Source organism: Toxorhynchites rutilus, chromosome 1 (genome assembly GCF_029784135.1).
Source record: "Toxorhynchites rutilus septentrionalis strain SRP chromosome 1, ASM2978413v1, whole genome shotgun sequence".
NCBI lineage: Eukaryota > Metazoa > Arthropoda > Insecta > Diptera > Culicidae > Toxorhynchites > Toxorhynchites rutilus.
In genome coordinates, this window is record NC_073744.1 from 114,077,616 (window position 1) to 114,094,704 (window position 17,089).

Below are 17,089 nucleotides of genomic sequence, written 5' to 3' on the forward strand. Positions count from 1 at the left end.
AACGAAGGCGGCCGAAAAAATTCGTGTAGTTTATGAACCCGATACTGTAACGATTCGCACAGCACAGCGTTGGTTTGATCGATTTCGTTCTGTTGTAGTGACTGTTGAAGATACACCCCGTATTGGTAGGCCAATCGTCGTGGAGACCGATAAAATCGTTGAAATCATCCAAGTGGACCGGCATGTGAGCACTCGCTCGATTGGCCAGGAACTGGGTATAGACCATAAAACCGTTTGGAACCATTTGCAGAAGATTGGATTCCAAAAAAAGCTGGATGTATGGGTGCCACACGAGTTGACCAAAAAAAATCTTTTAGATCGAATCAACGCCTGCGATGCACTGCTGAAACAGAACGAACTCGATCTGTTTTTGAAGAAGATGGTGACTGATGATGAAAAGTGGATCACGTACGACAACCTAAAGCGAAAAAAGTTGTGGTCGAAGCGCGATGAGCCGGCCCAAACCATCGTTAAGCCCGGATTTACGGCCAGGAAGGTTTTGCTGTGTGTATGGTGGGATTGGAAGGGAATCATCCAGTATGAGCTGCTCAACTATGGCCAGACCCTCAACTCGGTTCTCTACTGCGAGCAGCTTGACCGTTTGATGCAGGCGATTGACCAGAAGCGGCCAGAAATGATCTATAGGAATGGTGTTGTTTTCCACCAGGACAACGCTCGGTCTCACACATCTTTGATGACCCGCCAGAAGCTACGGGAGCTCGGATGGGATATCCTATTGCACCCACCGTATAGTCCGGACCTGGCTCCAAGTGATTATCATCTCTTCCGGTCCATGCAAAACGCTCTTGGTGATACTAAGTTGGCCTCAAAAGAGGCTTGCGAAAACTGGCTGTCTGAGTTTTCTGCAAATAAGGAGGGGGGTTTTATAAGGGGAGGATAATGAAGTTACCTTCTAAATGGCAACAAGTTTGCGAGCAAAACGGCGCATATTTGACTTAAATTGGATAATTTTAAGTATGTTAAATAAAGCGTAAAATTCGATCAGAAATACGACATTTCTTTTTCTCCCTACCCTATATTAGCAAACAGCAAGCACTTTCGAACGAAGATGACACTCAAACGCAACGACTCGCGGAACTTAAGAACCGCTTCGGTTCTTGTTTTTGAGTGACTTTAACCCAAAGGTCATTCGTCCCTGAGCTCAAGAACCCAGAAAATGGGTTGCACATTAGTAATAGCAGGGGAACCGAGAGAATCACATGAGAAATACTGCTTGTCAGGTACAAAATGAAGTCATTTCTCCATCGGATTATTACTACCATCATAATGGGAAACGGTTGTACTGCTAAATCGCTATGAGCGGAAGATATTACATGGGCTGAAAAGAACCGACAGTTTTCAACAGATAGCGCCACTAAAAATGAACAAGATTCATTTCGGTAGGTTCACCTGTCACTAGCTTGTGTGTGAAGTTTCATGACATTTCGTTTATTTGTTCACAAACTACAGTTGTTTAAGTGTCACTATCTGAGCATTGGTATAAAATATGGAAAAGAGGAATATCGTGTTCTGATCAAACATTGTTTTTTGATGGGAAACAATCCTGTACAATCAATGCAGTGGTTGACGAAATATGATTCTATTTCTGCTCCTTCGAGAACAACAGTTTATCGGTGGTTTGGTGAATTGCTCCAAACGGCTGCCATAGTAACCAACATCAGTGCATCGGACAAACCATGATCAAAGTTGAGGTCATCGAGATGCATTAATTACATGGTTTAGACATATAAATCTGATACACATAGTATGCAAGCATGATGTTTACAAAATTTGTAAGTTTAAAATTTTTAAAATAAATCCTTTTATTTACCGAGTTAGAGCCATTTTAGTGATGCGGTATCTAACTTGGTACGGCCATAACAATGAACTTGAAACGCGTTTTTCTCGAAACTTGTTTTTTCAAACTGGCGTACACGATATCTAAAGTTCTACTGAACGGATTCATGTCGAATTTTAATACAAACTGCATGCATCTCTCTATCGCATGAACCTCTAAAAAAGATATTTTTTTAATTTTATTATTTTAAAAAAATGGGAAACGTAAGAAAAAACCTTATGAACCGCATTTTGTTTTTCAAACGGCCGCCGTTTTGTCAAAAAAAGATGTTCTTTACTGATTCAGGACTGGAATCGTGTACGCCATGGCACACCTTTTTTCGAACTTCTTCACTTCATCAGCTTGTAATTATATTAAAGGGTGTGTCACATCAAATTGCATCACAGAAAAAACGCTGTAGAAATTTCATTTTTAGGAATTATATCTTCAGCTTTCGCTTATAATCAGATAAGAGTGTATAGATCACGTTGACCATGCTTCACTGTCAATGTTCAGTGTAACGCTAGAAAACAATAGCCAATGTTACACCCTGTAGTTAGTAGCCATAAACAAAAACAAGAAACCCCAACTGTCTAAGAAGATTGTCAAAACCACATTTAGATGATTCGGCAAAACATTAGGAAAATTATAAATTTGTTCTCGAATATAATAAGGAATACTAGATTGTAAGTTAAATGAATTAAAAATAGAGATGAATTATAAAAATAAATTTATTGCAGCTTTAGCTGATCAATCGGAAAATTCGAGTGTCTGCTTAAAGAATTCCGAAACAAAACTTCGACGAACAAAAACTAAAGAATCTACCATACAAGATGGATTCAGAGCAGAGATCGATTGTTCGACAAACACGAGCTATGACAAAAGCCGCTGCTATGAAGGCAATGTCTAACCCGTCGGATAACAAATCGACTCACGAAAAGGACAATAATGATGATGTTGATCGAGGTGACGAGCATGATTGCGCCGCCTGTGATCGACCAAATAATGCCGAATTCTATATGGTCCAGTGCAAAGATTGCGACCGATGGTACCATTTTTCGTGCGCCAAAGTGACAACCGCATCCGTTCATGCAACGGTATTTTCGTGCGAGCTATGCAATCCACGAATACCGCCACCAGTTTCGTTAACGGGTCAATCCAATAGATCTAGTGCGAGGAAAGCGCAGATTGAACGAGAACTCGAACGGCTCGAGGAGGAGAAAAGGTTGATGGACGAAATGGAAAATGAACAGCTGGCTCAGGAGAAAGCTTTGTTGCAGAAGGCTAAATTGGACAAAATTGAGCGGACCAAGCTGTATATCGCAAAGAAATATGACCTGCGGAGTCAGCAAGAGGAACACGATGGAGGTGCAAGCGTACACAGTCTTCGTTCAAACCGAACAAGCAATCAACGTGTTGGAAATTGGATTCAAACTCAGCGAGAAGCGGCCGACAAAACTGGCCTTGGTATGGTAGGAAACATATCCGAGCTTCCGTCAGCTGTTTCCATTCCTCCACCAATTGCAAATCCGGTCGAAAGACTCGAACATAACTTCACATCGACTCCGTTAGCAGATAAAGCAAAAACAAAAAATGTTCCTGCACCAGTTGCAATGATCCCATCAGTGAATGTGGATATAAGCTCTGATATTAGCAAGACCGTAAACGACGCTAGGAGAGAGAATTTGGAAGGCAATTCGAATGTCGGAGTTGGCAAATCAGATTTAGTGAATTCTTCCATCATACCACCGGTGAATGTGCAACCATTTTTAGCGATGTTAGATGAAGCGAGGGCCGGTCCGTCAACACAGGGCATCATTTCGAAGCATGCCGAAGGAGTCGGAGCTTATGAGTACTGGCGGCAGCAAAGGACGAAGCGAGAGTTAGCGTTAGTTGAGCAAGTACGAGATTTGGAAAACCAGCGAGCGAAGGCATTGCTCGATCAGCAACGTAAAGAAGAGGAGTTGGAGTGCATGCGGCAGATGCAAGTTTCGTTTGAACAGAAGCGGCAGCAAGAGTTGGCGAAACAAGAAGGTGAGCTGAGACGTCTTCGCGCTTTGGAGCAGGACTTCAGGGAACAACTTCGGCTACAGGGCGAGCCGAAAACATCTGGTCATCTGATTCCACAGGAAGCGGCTGCGTTTGGTGAGATATCCTCACTGGACCAGAGGATTAACAAGGTTGGAGGTGAAACAGGAGAACACAGAGTGCCGACACGTTCTGAAGAAGGTATTATAGATTCCCATAAGGAATGGTACATTTCGGAAATGGAAATGCTAAGGCAGTCACGTAGGGAAAATTCTAATTTGCAACCAGTGAGTGAACAAATTCAAAATATTATCCCACTTCCTGAAATATATTGTAGCCCCTCTTACTCTTATCGACAACCCATTGAAACTACTGTTCAAACCCCAGTTGGTGGACGTACTGATTGTACAATGCCAATATATCTAGCACCCCATTCCCCCCATATGCTTCAAAGTAATGTTCCAAATGCATCTCAAGGTCAGTTGTGTCCACCCGCCCCGTCCGTTCTATCAAATAAAGCAAGGAGCCACAGTGCCCAACTAATGATAACTGGGCCAACACCACAGCAGATAGCTGCCAGGCAGGTAGTTTCTAAGGAATTGCCAGTTTTTTCGGGCGATCCACTCGATTGGCCGTTGTTTATTAGCAGTTTCCGACATTCAACTGAAACTTGTGGCTACTCTGATTCGGAAAACTTGTTAAGACTTCAGAGATGCCTCAAAGGAAGTGCCAAGGAAGCGGTAAGCAGTTTTCTATTACATCCGTCCACTGTCATTCAAGTTATATCCACTCTTCAAACACTGTATGGTCGTCCTGAGCAGATCGTGAAGGTTATGGTACGAAAGTAAGAGAAACTCCGGCTCCGACAGCAAATCGAATGGATACGTTGGTGAAATTTGGGTTGACAGTGCAGAATTTAGCCGCTCATTTAAGGGCAGTTGGACAGGAAAGACATCTGTCTAATCCAATTTTGCTGCAGAAGCTGGTGGATAAGTTACCAGATGCAGTAAAATTTAACTGGGCCTTGTATCAACAACAATTACCAGTAGTGGACCTAAGCACATTCAGTGACTATATGGCAAAAGTTGCTTCGGCTACGAGTACAATAGTGTCATGTGACATGGATTCAAAAAATGTTCATCGAGATGATCGTAGACCTAAAGAGAAGGGATATGTCAATGCACATGCAGTGGAGACGGCTCAGTTCTCCCGTGAAACGGCAGATGGAAAACAACGGATCCATCCTTCGACCGAAATAATCAAAAAGTCATGTTCTGTTTGCAGCGGTGGCAATCATCAAGCAACCAACTGTGCTACATTTAAAAAACTGTCTGTTGATGAGAGGTGGAAGATCGTCAAAGATCGCAAGCTGTGTCGACGGTGTCTCATAGCACATACTCGATGGCCTTGTAAAGGAGAAATCTGCGGTGTAGGAGGATGTCAAAAGCGCCATAATCGGCTCCTGCATTATGACCCATCATCAACTGAATCGAAATCTGGTGTATCAGTGAATGCCACAGTCACAATTCATCGTCAGTCAGCAGCACCCACTCTGTTCCGTGTGATTCCTGTAACTTTATATGGTGAGAAAGGACAAATTAACACACATGCGTTTTTAGATGATGGTTCTTCGGTCACGTTGGTAGAACAAGCGATTGTGGATTCGTTGGGTGTGGAAGGAAAGACCAAATCGCTCTGCATTCAATCGACAGGTGGAATAAACAAAACATTCTCGGGTGCTCAGCGTGTGAAAATGAATATCTCGGGAGTTGGTAGTAGCAAACAGTTTGATATTTCTGACGTGTATACAGTAGCGAGCCTTGGTCTACCAGAGCAGACGTTAGATTTCGACGGCATGGTGAATCAATTCAAACATTTGCGAGGATTGCCGATAAAAAGTTTCAAACATGCTGTTCCTTGGATTCTCATTGGTTTGAGTAATACCCACCTGTTAGCTACACTGAAGTTACGCGAGGGTCTTCCTCATGAACCGATTGCCACGAAGACTCGCCTAGGTTGGACGGTATATGGAAGTGTAGTAGGAGCAGAAGCACCGTTTAACCATCGACAAATGCATTTGTGCTCGAAATAATGATCAAGATCTTCATGAGTATGTGCGCAGCTTCTTTTCTGTAGAAAGCCTCGGCATAACGATAGCCCCAGAAATCGAAGGATTGCAAAATCAAAGAGCGCGACAGATTCTCGAGTCAACTACAATACGTACAGCGAGTGGGAGATTTGAGACCGGACTTCTATGGAAGCAAGACGAAGTGGAGTTCCCTGACAGTCGACCGATGGCTGAAAAACGTTTACGATGCCTGGAAAAACGATTGAAAAAGGATCCATTTCTGTACGATAAGGTACGACTACAGATCGAAGAGTTTCAACAAAAGGGATATGCGCACAAAGCCACCGCAAATGAACTGGCTTCATTCAACCCTAACCGTACATGGTATTTACCCATCGGAATTGTTTTAAATCCCAAAAAACCAGAGAAAGTGAGATTAATTTGGGATGCTGCAGCTAAGGTCAAAGGTGTGGGCTTAAACACAATGCTCCTTAAAGGGCCAGATTTATTGGCGCCATTATTGTCTGTACTGTTCCAATATCGTCAGCGGAAGGTGGCAATATGCTCCGATATCAAGAAGATGTTCCACCAGATTTTAATCAGAGAGGAAGATCGTAGTGCGCAGCTTTTCCTATGGAGAAATAATCCTGAAGACGAATTAGAAACGATGGTTACAGATGTCGCAATTTTCGGAGCTACCTGCTCCCCATCTCAATCCCAATATGTCAAAAATTTGAACGCAGCTGAGTACGAAAATGAATACCCCAAAGCAGTGGAAGCTATAAGAAAGAGACACTACGTAGATGACTATTTAGAAAGCGTGGACACAGCAGATGAAGCTGTTAAAATAGCTTTGGAAGTCAGTTATATACACGCTAAAGCTGGATTCTTGATCCGTAATTGGATTTCTAACGATCGATCGGTATTGAGAAGAATTGGGAAATTGAATCCAACAGCTGTTAAACACTTTGTCCCTGACAAGGAGAACACATTCTCGTCCGAACGTCTCCTTGGAATGGTCTGGTTACCGGATACCGATGTTTTTGCCTTTTCGTTAAACTTTCGTGAGGATGTGCGACGACTGATAATAGGAGAAATTGTACCCACGAAAAGAGAGATGTTACGAGTGGTCATGAGCATCTATGACCCACTCGGTCTTGTGGCATCATTTGTGATTGAAGGAAAAGTGATAGTTCAGGAAGTTTGGCGAGCCAAAATCGACTGGGATGATAAAATATCGGGAAAGGTGTTTTGTCGCTGGAAGCAATGGCTTGGTGTACTCCATGACCTTGATCGTGTAAAGATACCTCGTTGTTACTTCCCCTCATACCATGTTGGCAGCTTTGACACACTTCAGCTCCACATTTTTGTTGATGCCAGTGAAGAAGCATTCGCAGCAGCAGCATATTTTCGAATTGTCGATCGAGGGCATGTGCGATGTGCTTTAGTTACCTCTAAAACAAAAGTAGCGCCTCTACAACCACTGTCAATCCCGCGACTAGAGCTCATGGCAGCCGTTATCGGAGCTCGCCTGAGAAAAACTATTGAAGAGGGACACACACTTTCTGTTAAACGTACCTATTTCTGGAGTGATTCAACTACTGTGAGATCATGGATAAAATCCGATCTGCGACGGTACAGGCCGTATGTGGCTTTTAGAGTGAATGAAATACTGAGTCTATCAACTGAGCACGAGTGGAGATGGGTTCCGACGCGACAGAATCCCGCAGACGAAGCCACAAAATGGGGTAAAGGCCCAGCTTTCGATAATGATTGCCGATGGTACAGAGGTCCCGACTTTCTATACGACAACGAAGAAGAATGGCCGAAGGATCCTAGTGATACCCATGAAACAGCAGAAGAATTACGTCCTGCTTATGTGTTTGCACATTTCATTCTTAAACCTATTATCGTCTACGAGCGTTTCTCGAAGTGGGAAAGATTGCTGCGATGTGTGGCATATTTGCATCGTTACATAGGAAACTGTCAACGTATGCGGTCCAAGGAACCTCGCCAAACTGGTAGTTTGACAAGAGAAGAACTACAAAAAGCTGAGAGAAGTCTGTGGCGTTCAGTACAAGCTGAAGTGTTTCCGGATGAAGTTGCTACGTTAAAACGCAATTTACAAGTAGAAAAAGAAAAACGAAGACCGTTGGAAAGAGGAAGTCCCATCGCAACAGCGACACCAAGAGTCGACGATTATGGAATTCTTCGAGTGGACGGCCGAATGGAGAACGCAGATTGTATTCCATATGAAGCGAAATATCCTACTATCCTTCCGAAAGAGCATCGTGTTACAAAACTACTACTGGATTGGTACCACCGTAAATATCGCCATGCCAATGAAGCAACCGTGTTGAACGAAGTCAAGCAAAAATTCTACATCCCGAGACTCAGAGTTCAAATTCGTTTGGTTAAAAAGCAGTGTATGTGGTGTCGAGTACATAAAACAGTTCCTGTAGTACCTCAGATGGGACCATTGCCACGTGTTCGATTGACCCCATTTGTCCGCCCATTCACTTTCGTTGGAATCGATTTCTTTGGACCATACCTAATAAAAATAGGAAGAAATGCAGTCAAACGATGGGTATCATTGTTCACATGCCTAACTGTCAGAGCTGTGCACCTTGAAGCCGTTACAAGTCTATCCACCGATTCATGCAAAAAAGCTATACGCCGTTTCATCGCTCGCCGAGGAGCCCCACAAGAGATATTTACCGACAACGGTACCAATTTTGTTGGCGCGAGTAGAGAACTGAAGGAAGAATTGCATAAAATGAATACAGAATTAGGTGACACCTTTACAGATGGCTATACACAGTGGCGTTTCAACCCACCAGCGGCACCACATATGGGGGGATGCTGGGAAAGAATGGTGCGATCGGTGAAGGAAGCGATGGGTTCACTCCCAACCGAGAGAAAACTTGACGAAGAGTCCTTCGCAACGCTATTGGCTGAAGTAGAACACATGGTGAATTCCCGCCCTTTGACCTTTGTTCCACTGGATACAGAAGATTCAGAATCGCTCAGTCCTAACCACTTTCTTATGCTTAGTTCAAATGGGGTGCAACAGTCGGTAAAGAGTCCAATCGATGAGGGTGCTACAATTCGGGGAAGTTGGAATATGATCCAACATACTTTAGATAAGTTTTGGCAACGATGGATCAAAGAATATCTGCCTACCATCGCAAGAAGAACAAAGTGGTTCAACAACGTGCGAGAGATCAGAGAGGGAGAGCTAGTTCTTTTAGTGGATGAAAGGATCAGGAATCGTTGGATTAGAGGGCGTGTACTACGTACCTTTCCGGGACGAGATGGGGTTACTCGTCGGGCAGATGTTCTCACCTCAAGTGGTGTTTTGCAACGGCCTATTGTTAAACTTGCCTTGTTAGATGTACTAGGTGACGCCGAAGTCAAGATTCTGGCGACACAGGGGGGAGAATGTTCAGTGTAACGCTAGAAAACAATAGCCAATGTTACACCCTGTAGTTAGTAGCCATAAACAAAAACAAGAAACCCCAACTGTCTAAGAAGATTGTCAAAACCACATTTAGATGATTCGGCTAAACATTAGGAAAATTATAAATTTGTTCTCGAATATAATAAGGAATACTAGATTGTAAGTTAAATGAATTAAAAATAGAGATGAATTATAAAAATAAATTTATTGCAGCTTTAGCTGATCAATCGGAAAATTCGAGTGTCTGCTTAAAGAATTCCGAAACAAAACTTCGACGAACAGTCAATTTTTCGTAAATTTGGAAAAATGTCGTCGAACGAAAAAGAGCGTCGTGAATTAATCCTGTGCAATCATTTCGAGAATCCGGAGTTGTCACATCGGGACATCGGTAAGATGCTGGGAATCGTCCAATCCACGGTCAGCAGAGTACTAAAACGATACTTCGAGAACCTAACCATCGACCGGAAGGTGAAGAACGGCAAAAATGGATGCTTCGTCAGTGAAAAAGATCACAAGCGCGTAGTTAAGCAGTTTAGACGTGATCCGAGAAGTTCGGTCCGGGATGTCGCCAATAAGCTGAATTTTTTCAAGTTCATTCGTCCAGCGGACTAAGCAGCGGGAGGGCCTGCGTACATACAAGGTTCAGAAGGCTCCTAACCGCGACGAAAGGCAAAACATGGTGGGGAAGACGCGAGCCCGGAAGCTGTACACCGAAATGCTGACGAAACGGTAATGGACGACGAAACCTACGTCAAAGCGGACTTTCGACAGCTGCCGGGCCTGTTGTTCTTCTCCGCAGAGGACAAATTCAGCGTTCCGGAGGAGATTCGCAAGCAGAAACTATCCAAGTTTGCCAAAAAGTACATGGTGTGGCAAGCGATCTGCTCTTGCGGAAAGCGGAGTGCCCCCTTCGTGATGACCGGCACGGTAAACGGGCAGGTTTACCTTAAGGAGTGCCTACAGAAGCGCTTACTACCACTATTGAAGCAGCACGAGGGCCCGACCATCTTCTGGCCGGATCTCGCTTCGTGCCACTATTCAAAGGACGTGTTGGAGTGGTACGAAGCCAACGGGGTCACCTTCGTGCCAAAGGAAATGAACCCGCCCAACGCGCCGGAGCTTCGCCCAATAGAGAAATATTGGGCGATTATGAAGCAGGCCCTCCGGAAGAACCCAAAAGTTGTCAAATCGGAGGCGGACTTCAAGGAAAATGGATTTCTGTTAAAAAAAAACTACAACCTGACGTTGTACAGAACCTTATGGACGGGGTAAAGAGGAAGGTGCGAGCATACGGGCTTGGGCTCGAAGTATGAATAAAAAGAAAATGCCAAAAGTTGTTTAATAGTTTTTATTTTACTGTCTAAAATTTTCAAAAGGATCGGTCTACTGGGCGAGTTTCTACAGCGTTTTTTCCGTGATGCAATTTGATGTGACACACCCTTTAGTTATGAATATTTTTTCTCCGTGCAATATTTGTTTTATTGTTAAAAGATAGATGAACAAATATTGATATAATGGATACTAAAAATATTCTTTATTTTATTTTACGGAGCTCGAAAAAAAGTCCGAAATTCGTGTCTCTACACTAAAACACCCCCTTAACCCCTTGCCGTACGATTTAATTTTCAACAACAGGGCCCAAACACGAGCACAGTGAGTCGTTTCGATACTCTGTTGAGTGTGTGTGTATCTTACTTACGATTGTAGCAGTCGCGCATCATCACACGCCTGAAGCATGTATCCATTTCACATCGATAGACGACGAGTGAGGTTCGATGTTGTACGTTCTGGCCAGTTTAATCGCCACGAGTGTGGTTCGACATTATACGTGAAGGGGTTAAGAGAGGTACTTTGAGTTGGTATAGTATAGTTCTGGGAACATGAGGCGTTCGCACATGACATTGCCGCCGTTTTGGTTGTCTTTCCTTGCTTCCACGAAGGAAACGTAGGAAAAACAGTTTAATCACTGCAGAGCGGTCTGTAACAATGAGAGCTCGTGAGGACTGTATCAATCCTAGCCTAACCTTTCTTAAACAACCTAAGTATCGTCCAATTCATTAAACGACTATTGTGATTGTCTAATGATCGAAACGAGACGTTTGATTATGTTATCAGGGTATCGGTCAGTTGTTACTATGTCTACAGTTTTAGCCTCCGATATTAGGTTTAGTTGAATATTCGTTTCAATCTTCATATTGTTCACTTTCATTGTATTAAAATTGGCATAAGCGTTAGCTAAACGCGTTTTATCTTTCAATTTTGTAGGTAAAGTCGTGGATGGAGTACGATCGCACGAGAGACAAAAACGCAATCGACATGTCGAGCTGGGAAACGGCAGATATGGGATCTGGGATAGCAAACAATTTCTCGTGTCACAAAATCATCTGCGCCACGGAGAATAGCATTGGTGCGACGTTTCTGCAGAATGACACGGCCGAGAAAGAACGAACTCTGAGGGTTTGCAACGAAGTTATACACAGCGCACTGCAGGAGTGCTTGCTGACCAAATCGAAGGAATACCTCTTCCAGCTAACGATCACCAATCACATTGCGTACATCGCGAAAATGGACGGTTGTACGGCGAGTGACCTGGAATCGATTCGCGTTGAGAAGCGTTACGGGTCGCTGACGATGATGAGAGTGTTGTCTTGGTTGGAATTTTTCGATGAGAGTAAAAGTTGCAAACAGCACAGCATGGAGATGCGATTGGATTTAGCTTCTGTAGCGCGCAAAGAGAACAATTTCAAACTTTGCAAAAAGGAACTAGAAATCTTCTACCGTGATTGTAACTTCGCTCGAATGCTCAATTGTGAGCAGAAAGATCTTAACGTGGACAACATACGGGAGAAGTTGATGGACTCAGATCAAGATATTTGGGAAGAAAGTGTATCTCGAGCTGTTTATGAGCAGTGTAAATGGCTGTATTGTCAACAGAATAGGAAGCAGGATGCAATTAATTTCGCATCCGTTGCTGCTGTGCGAATCAATGAGCGAATAGCAGGAAGCGATGAACATCTTACTGGTAGCTTACGTGACAGAGAGGCACGTTTCTTATTGACAATCGCAGATTGGTTACAAAATGAGGATGTTAGAATACTTCAGGAGTCATCAGGTTCGCCACTGATAAACTTAATCTCTTCGCTTCCGGAAGTTATGCCATCCGCTGATTCGCGGATGATATCGGTCTTCTCGGCGATGGATATTGTTATGGGCAAACTTCTACAAGCAAGTGTGCATCGCTGTCCGGAATTAGCAAAAGCATGGTCACAATTTGGATCGTGGTGTTATCGGTGGGGAAAGAAGATAATGGAGTTCAACACGGAGGGGAACACCGTCCATCGGATAAATCTAGAGGAAATTCGTAAAATATTACCGGCCACTTCGTCCGACGATCTTCAGAAGATCGCCGTTATTCTCAACCAACATGAAGTGATTTGTGAAGAAGACGAAATTGGACTGAACGAAACCAGCTCAACGGATTTGCTAGAGGCACTTCAGGCGACAGTGCCAGATTTGTGTCATTGTTCGCCTGAAAAACTTCAATCCATTGTTGACATCTGGCGCCAAACACATCGAACTGTTTATGGCTATTATGAGACAGCCGCGACAGCATATTTCCGTTTTCTTCATTTATCATCATCGATTGAAATGGAAAGTGAGAATGGAAATTCAACTACGGTTACCGCGACTCTCCGACTGCTGCGGCTGATTGTGAAACATGCCCTTGGGCTGAAGGAGGTTTTAGAGGAGGGTCTTGCCGCCACTCCCACTAATCCATGGCGAGTGATCACACCGCAGCTGTTTTCACGCTTGAATCATCATGAGCCATATGTTAGGAAACGCGTGTCGGAATTGTTATGCCGAGTGGCCAAAGATGCACCCCATCTGATTATTTTCCCCGCGGTTGTTGGTTCGGTTCAGGAGGGAAAGATGGATATTGCAGATATTTCCATAGAGGATCTGGACAGTGTTGATCAGCGAAACTCGATTTGCGATAACTCAGGTCTTGTTTTTTGTTTCAACTCACTGCTCGACATCCTATCGAAGGATGCTCCGGAGACTGTGAAACAAGTGCAAGTCCTGGTTCACGAACTTAGAAGAATCTGTCTGCTGTGGGATGAACTCTGGGTTATGTCACTGCAGCAAATTTACTCAGAGTATACGAAACGATTCGCAAGCTTCGAGAATGAAGTGCAAAAAGCGGTGGAAAACAAACAACTTGCCCAGAAGAACCAGCTTCTGGCCGAGAAGCATAACCTCCTGCTCAGACCGTTGATATTTGCACTCGAGCAGCTGCACGATATGACCTCTCGCACTCCGGAAACAACACATGAGAAACATTTTCAAGACAAATATTCGAAGTACATAAGCGCGATGATTGAGAAACTCAAAGAACCGTTGGATTTCAATAAACCCATCGAAGGATGGGTGAGATTCAAAGCATTGTACGTTCAGTTGCAACAGCGAAGTCAGAAAAGAATCGCCTTTTCTCTGAGGCTCTCCGACATAAGTCCCGTTCTGGCCAAACTGTTCAACACAACCATATCGATGCCTGGAATTGACAGTTCCGAGAAGCAACAAATTTTGATACGCTCTGTTGATAATTTGGTACAAATTTTGCCAACTAAAACGAAACCGAAAAAGCTCATGTTTTATGGTAACAACGGGCGTCGATACAGTTATCTTTTCAAAGGTCTCGAAGATCTTCACCTCGACGAAAGGATCATGCAGTTCCTTTCGATAGCTAATCTTATGATGACAAAGTCAATTGACTGCAATGGAAATATAACCTACTACCGAGCGGAGCACTATTCCGTCATTCCCCTCGGACCCAGATCGGGGCTGATCAATTGGGTTGATAACACGATTCCGATATTCTCTTTGTACAAAAAGTGGCAACAACGAGAAGCGCAGCAAAAAAAAGATAAACCTGGATCGGTTTGTCGTCCTTCGGAACTTTTTTATCAGTAAGTCATCCTACTACAAATGTTCAATGCGAGATTCAAATGGGATATACAATTTTTTTTCAGAAAGCTAACTTCGGTGCTGAGGGCCCATCGCATCAAATTTAGCGATAATCGCAAGGATTGGCCTTTGAGCGCGCTCAAAGAGGTGCTGCAGGAGCTGCAGAGTGAAACGCCACGCGATCTGCTAGCGAAGGAACTTTGGTGCCACAGCACAACGGCTTCCGCCTGGAGACAAGTGATTCGTAACTATTCCCTGTCGGTGGCGGTGATGAGTGTGATTGGTTACATTATTGGTCTCGGTGATCGCCACCTGGACAACATGTTGGTGAAGTTAGCAACGGGTGAAATAGTGCATATAGATTACAATGTGTGCTTCGAGAAGGGCAAAACGTTGCGTGTTCCCGAGAAAGTTCCGTTCCGTATGACGGCCAACCTGGAGGAAGCCCTAGGAATCACGGGTATTGAGGTGAGTGTTATATATTTTTTTGGTTTTGTGAATTAATTTGATCGTAAAATTGGTTACCAAGGGTTGTAAGGATGTGGAGATCAATGGGAATGTTGCGCGAACCAAGAAAATGAGTGTTTGCCTCAATATTCTAGGATAACCCTTCACCGTACAACATCGAGTCTCACTCGTGGTGTACTTGAATAACATAGGGCGCTAGAACGCTCAGCAGAGTAGTGGAATCACTTGATGTGTGACGCATTAAATAATACGGGAAGGCGTTAAATGGAATTATTTTATTGATTCACATATATAATAGGTATACTTCCTAGATCAGCCATTCCATGCCAAATCGATATAGTGGTTCTCAGATTTTTGTCAACAGTGCACAATGGTCCAGGCGATGCATTTAATTGGGAACTTCCTAGATACTTCCTAGATCAGCAATTCCATGCCAAATCGATATAGTGGTTCTCAGATTTTCGTCAACAGTGTCCAGGAGATGCATTTAAGTGGGAAGTAGCATTTAGAGCTCGACGGTTATTCGGTAGACCAAAACTGTTAAAGTTTTTAAGTCTTCGCAACTTCGATAAAGTTGTTACATATCATAGAGCGCTCATTTTCATGTTATTAAAAATAGGGTGACCAAAATTGTCGATGAAATAAAAAATATAAACTTTCTTATCTTTATAGATAGAGGTGAACATAGTTAGACAATGTTGTAGTCCCAGTTATTTGAGACATCTTTGTAGAACAAAGTTTTTTTCTATCTCTTGAAATAATTAATATAGCGCCTTTTCTCTAAGTTGCGTTAGGGTTACCATGAAAAAAAAGGTTTTTATACTCTAACTTTTATATTTCAAATTCTACATACAGACTGTCTTCGAAAGACTTTTAGTGCTTACTCATACAAGTACATGCCAATATCTCAACTTCACTCAAAGTTATTGATATTTCTTCCCAAGAAATACGCTCTCTGCAATTGTTTGTTCTTCTTTCTGGGGCAAACATAAACAAAGTTTATTGGCGGCATTTGAAAGAACATAGTTCACTCTACATGATGTGTGATTTAGAAAACTATGTTATTTTTTTTATTAATTAAAATTGAAATCATGTGTTTTTGGATAAAAAACCATCAATATCTTTGTGTAGGATTAAGATATTAACAAGCTCCGAAAGTCGTATGAAGACACTTTTGATGTAGAATTTGAAATATAAAAGTTAGAGCAGAAAAACCCGCTTTTACATGATCACCCTAATGCAACTTAGGAAAAAGAGCTTAATCGATTATATTAAAAGATAGAAAAAAGCTTTGTTCTACAAAGTTATTTAAAATAATTGGGGCTACAACAATACATCGAACTATGTTTATCTCTATCTATAAAGATAAGAAAGTTAGATTTTTTTTCATCGACAGTTTTGGTAACATAAAAATGAGTGCTCTATTCTATGTAACAACTTTGTCGAAGACAGTTTTTGTCTAAAGAAGAAATATTTGCTACAAAGATGTTTTTTAACTGAAAAAGGCGCTATATTGATTATTTCAAGAGATAGAAAAAAATTTGTTCTACAAAGTCGTCTCAAATAACTGGGACTACAACATTGTTGAACTATGTTTACCTCTATCTATAAAGATAAGAGAGTTATATTTTTTATTTACATTAGACTCGTATTTTTTCATTTTTTTCATTGGGTGTCCATTTCCATCTTAGGGTGGTCCGAAAAATCATTTTTTTCCACTTTTTCACAAAAATAACTGATTTCATAGCTTTTGAACCACTGAACCGATTTAGATGATCGACATATGAGCTGGCCTTTTGTGAAAAAATATGGAAGAAATTCATGGATTTGGACTAGAAGGCGTATATATAGTTTTTTTTATATTTTTTCTTGAAAGCTGAGTATTTTTTACATAACATATCTCGATACCAGAGATGTTTTTTTCGTTTTCGAGATATGATTTTTTAAAGTTAACCGGTGGTTCGAAAAACCATTTTCCTCCTTTATCCAAAAATTACTTTTTGCAAAAATTCATAACATTTGAACTACTGAACCGATTTAGATGATAGACATATTAAATTGAAGCCAAAAAGCTAACTTTCTTCGAAAAAAACATCACACTTGCGGGAAGATTGGATTATAGTCGCATAGGTCTTGTCTAGTCACAAAGGAATATTGAGCGAAGACTTAGAACATGTTAAATTGCAAAATAATGACTCAAAAACGAAAAAAATAGCATCTTTGATATCGAGATAAATTATGTGAAAAATCCACATCTTTCCAT

General features: G+C 42.3%; 1 protein-coding gene across 1 annotated transcript in view; it reads left to right on the plus strand.

The window, feature by feature from the left end:
- Nucleotides 1-17,089, plus strand: part of LOC129768868 (serine/threonine-protein kinase Smg1) — a 101,290-nt gene that overhangs the window by 43,276 nt on the left and 40,925 nt on the right. Inside the window, exons 5-6 of the mRNA XM_055770806.1 lie at nt 11,659-14,360; nt 14,424-14,826. Of these exons, the coding sequence (XP_055626781.1) occupies nt 11,659-14,360; nt 14,424-14,826 (3,105 nt within the window). The remainder of the gene's footprint in view (nt 1-11,658; nt 14,361-14,423; nt 14,827-17,089) is intronic.